The sequence below is a fragment of the Pseudopipra pipra genome, chromosome W (assembly GCF_036250125.1).
Source record: "Pseudopipra pipra isolate bDixPip1 chromosome W, bDixPip1.hap1, whole genome shotgun sequence".
Lineage (NCBI taxonomy): Eukaryota > Metazoa > Chordata > Aves > Passeriformes > Pipridae > Pseudopipra > Pseudopipra pipra.
In genome coordinates, this window is record NC_087580.1 from 34,273,707 (window position 1) to 34,277,258 (window position 3,552).

Sequence of the window (3,552 nt, forward strand, 5' to 3'; positions counted from 1 at the left end):
GGGCCTCCTGGAATCCAGGGGCCGGTGGGACACGGGGGAGCCTCTTGGAGCCAAGGGAACCCTGGGATATTTTGGAACATCGTGGAATCAAGGAGCCACTGTGACACTGCAGGGCGTCATGGAACCAAAGGAATTCCTGGAGAGACAGTGGAAACTCATGAAATCATCAGGGCCACTGTGACACTCCAGAACTTCATGGAACCAAGGGTCTGTTGTGACACTGAGGGACCTCATGGAACCAAAGGAACCCTGAGAGCTTTTGCAATGTCATGGAATCAAGGGGCCGTTTCTGGCAGGATGCTCTGCTCTGACAATACCTAAAAACTGGTCAGAGAATGCAAACAATGCAAGCTCTCTGTGGTGAGTTACTGTTGGTGTCAAGGTGCTGTTTTTAATGTTGAATTATGCTAAACCCAAAATGCTTCATTAAACTTCAAACACACATCCTGTTTTTTGAAGCAGGATTTGACAGATAAGCTGTTCCCTGGCCTGCAAATATGTCTGGCAGTCAAACCCTTAATAACTATAAAAGCCCCGTCCAACTGTCATGTGGCAGATTCTTCCACAGACTTCCGTGAAGTGTGTGGAGCTTCTGCCATGAAGCAGGGACAGCTCTTCATGGTCACTGCCCAGGGGTTAAGTGAAAGAGAGAGAACTACCCCCTGTCATTGTGGGGTGAGTTACCTCAATCTCTGCTTCAGTATTGTTTCTTTTTGCTGGCTCTGATCCAATTGCTTTAATAGAATGACTTTGATAGACTCCAGTGTCCTATCTTACACTATACTACTAGGAGTTTTTGGCTTTTATACTGTGCAGGAAATAATTCTGTTTAAGGTCTTTCATCTGTTCACTTGTCTGATCCATTTTCTGTTCAACATAATAATAGTTCATTTTATAAAAATATTTCTGATTTGCCATCACTAAAACCTGCAGGACAAAGTGATTGAATCACACTTCTATAATTCCTTCATACTAAACCAAACTCTGAGCCTGAGATTGGATCCAGCCACATCCAGGCTCCTCTCTGAGAAGGACTTTAGAAAGCAGAGGGGTCCTTTCTGCACCTCGTAGCACGAGACAGCTTCTGCCATCAACTTTGTCTAAGCCTTCCACCCCCCCAGCCCCAAGCCATGACACATGGGCATGTCTTGTCCATGCAGTGCAAACATGGACCCCTGAGCTGGTCATTTGATGTCCCTCCTTGGAGGGAAGAACAAGCCCAATGGCCTGGGGTGAGAGGCCAGTGCTGGGAGCGGCGCTGGCTGTGCCAGGGCACTGCTGGGTGCCCCCACACTGAGCACTCCCACCCTTGTGCTGGTCACTGCTGTTTTCCTCTGCAGGGCCTTGTGTTGGGCACATCCTGGAGAGCAAAGTGGAAAGCAGATGGAAGCTCTGAGGCCCTGGCCTGAGGAGATGCCCCTGCAGGATGGCAGTGCTGCTGCAGAGGTCAGCTCTGTGCCAGCAGTGCCCGTGGCTGTCCCTGCCTGCAGTCCCTGGACAGTCCTGCAGCAGGACTGGGACCGACTGCCAGAGCACTGAGGCCTCCAACAACACAGGGCTCTGAAGGACAGTGTGGAAGGGAAGGGAGAGGAGGCCCTGCAGGAGAAGGGCTGCTGCTCCCTGGCAGTGCTGCTCTGCTGGGACTCTTTTCTGGCCCAGCTCTGCACAGAGGCACCGACCCTGCAGCTGCAGAGAAGTCAGAGAGGAAAGATGTCAGGCAAAGAAGTCAATGCAAAGTTCTTTATTTGGTTTAAGCAGACAGTGAGTAAAATTCCCAATTTGTACAGCCTGTGGGCCAGGCTAGAAAGGCAAACACTGAACTGAAAATGGTGTTTAAAGATTTTTTGTTGTGAACAAATTCTCACAAAAATAACACCCCTCCCAGGAGCAACAAACAGAGAAGATATGGTGGGCCTGTCATGAAGTCCATAACAGGATTGGCCTTTAATTATGTCCATAACATGCAGAAGAAGGAGAGTTTATTGCTTCTGAAAAACACCCAGTTATGATTTTCCTCAGGGCATCCTTGATCTCCTGGTTCCTCAGGCTGTAGATGAGGGGGTTCAGTGTTGGAGGAACCACCAAGTACAGAACTGACAGGGCCAGATCCAGGGATGGGGAGGAGATGGAGGGAGGCTTCAGGTAAGTAAACAAGCCAGTGCTGATAAACAGAGAGACCATGGCCAGGTGAGGGAGGCACGTGGAAAAGGCTTTGTGCCGTCCCTGCTGAGGGGGGATTCTCAACACAACCCTAAAAATCTGCACATAGGAGAAAACAATGAAAACAAAACAACCAAATGCTAAAGAGCAACTAACCACAATGAGCCAAATTTCCCTGAGGTAGCCTGAGTGTGAGCAGGAGAGCTTGAGGATGGGTGGGATTTCACAGAAGAACTGGCCCAGGGCATTGCCCTGGCACAGGGGCAGGGAAAATGTATTGGTCGTGTGTAGCAGAGCATTGAGAAATGCAGTGGCCCAGGCAGCTGTTGCCATGTGGGCACAAGCTCTGCTGCCCAGGAGGGTCCCGTAGTGCAGGGGTTTGCAGATGGCAACGTAGCGGTCGTAGCACATGATGGTGAGGAGATAAAACTCTGCTGTGATGAAGAACAGAAAGAAAAAGAGCTGTGCAGCACATCCCATGTAGGAGATGGTTGTGGTGTCCCAGAGGGAATTGTGCATGGCTTTGGGGACAGTGGTGCAGATGCAGCCCAGGTCTGTGAGGGAGAGGTTGAGCAGGAAGAAGCCCATGGGGGTGTGCAGGTGGTGGTCACAGGCTACAGCGCTGAGGATGAGGCCGTTGGCCAGGAGGGCAGCCAGGGAGATGGCCAGGAAGAGCCAGAAGTGCAGGAGCTGCAGCTCCCGCCTGTCTGCAAATGCCAGGAGGAGGAACTGGGTGAGGGAGCTGCTGTTGGGCATTTGTTGCCTCTAGATGTGGGGCACTGTTCAAGTAGGAAATAACAGTGACAAGTTAGGGCAGAACATTCTAAAAAAAATCAAAGCCACTTTCCAACACCCCTTTCACTGCTCCATTGGTTTTCCTTTTCTAGGGTTCTCTTCTTCAGCTCAATGGCTGGAGCCCTGGTTGGGGCTCATTACATCTTCCATGAGGAGCAGACCCTCTGCCCACCAGCTGTGAGGGGTCAGTCCTGCTCTGCACTGGTGGGGTCATGGGCATGGTGGGCACAGGGGCCCGTCCTGGTGTTCAGCTGTGTCACATGAAACTGCTCCCAATGCAAAAGAGTTTGTCAGCATTTGCACTCCCAAAAAGAACCAAGAGAGCAGAAGGCAGTTTCAGAAGTTTGGGATTGTTTTCAGACTCCATTAATCTTTTCTAAGGAGTGTTCCTGGATGTCAGAACCCCTCAGCACTTCTGATGCACTCGAGGAGAACAGAGCAGATCCTGCCAGGCAGGAGGATTATCTGGGGCTTAGTGCAGAGTGAGGGGAGCTGCTCTGTCCCTCTCTCTTTTTCCAGCTGCCCTGGGTTTGCACCTTCCTGAGATGGAGATTGATCACACTCCGAGTTTGGTCTGAAAAGCCACCAGACCCTGTT

The 3,552-nt window shown here is 50.8% G+C and overlaps 1 protein-coding gene across 1 annotated transcript; it reads right to left on the reverse strand.

Moving 5' to 3' along the window:
* Nucleotides 1-1,944: 1,944 nt before the first annotated feature.
* On the reverse strand, nucleotides 1,945-2,916 carry LOC135404995 (olfactory receptor 14C36-like). Its single transcript, XM_064639717.1, has one exon. The coding sequence runs from the start codon at nucleotides 2,914-2,916 to the stop codon at nucleotides 1,945-1,947; it is 972 nt and encodes a 323-aa protein (XP_064495787.1).
* Between the last annotated feature and the right edge of the window lie 636 nt (nucleotides 2,917-3,552).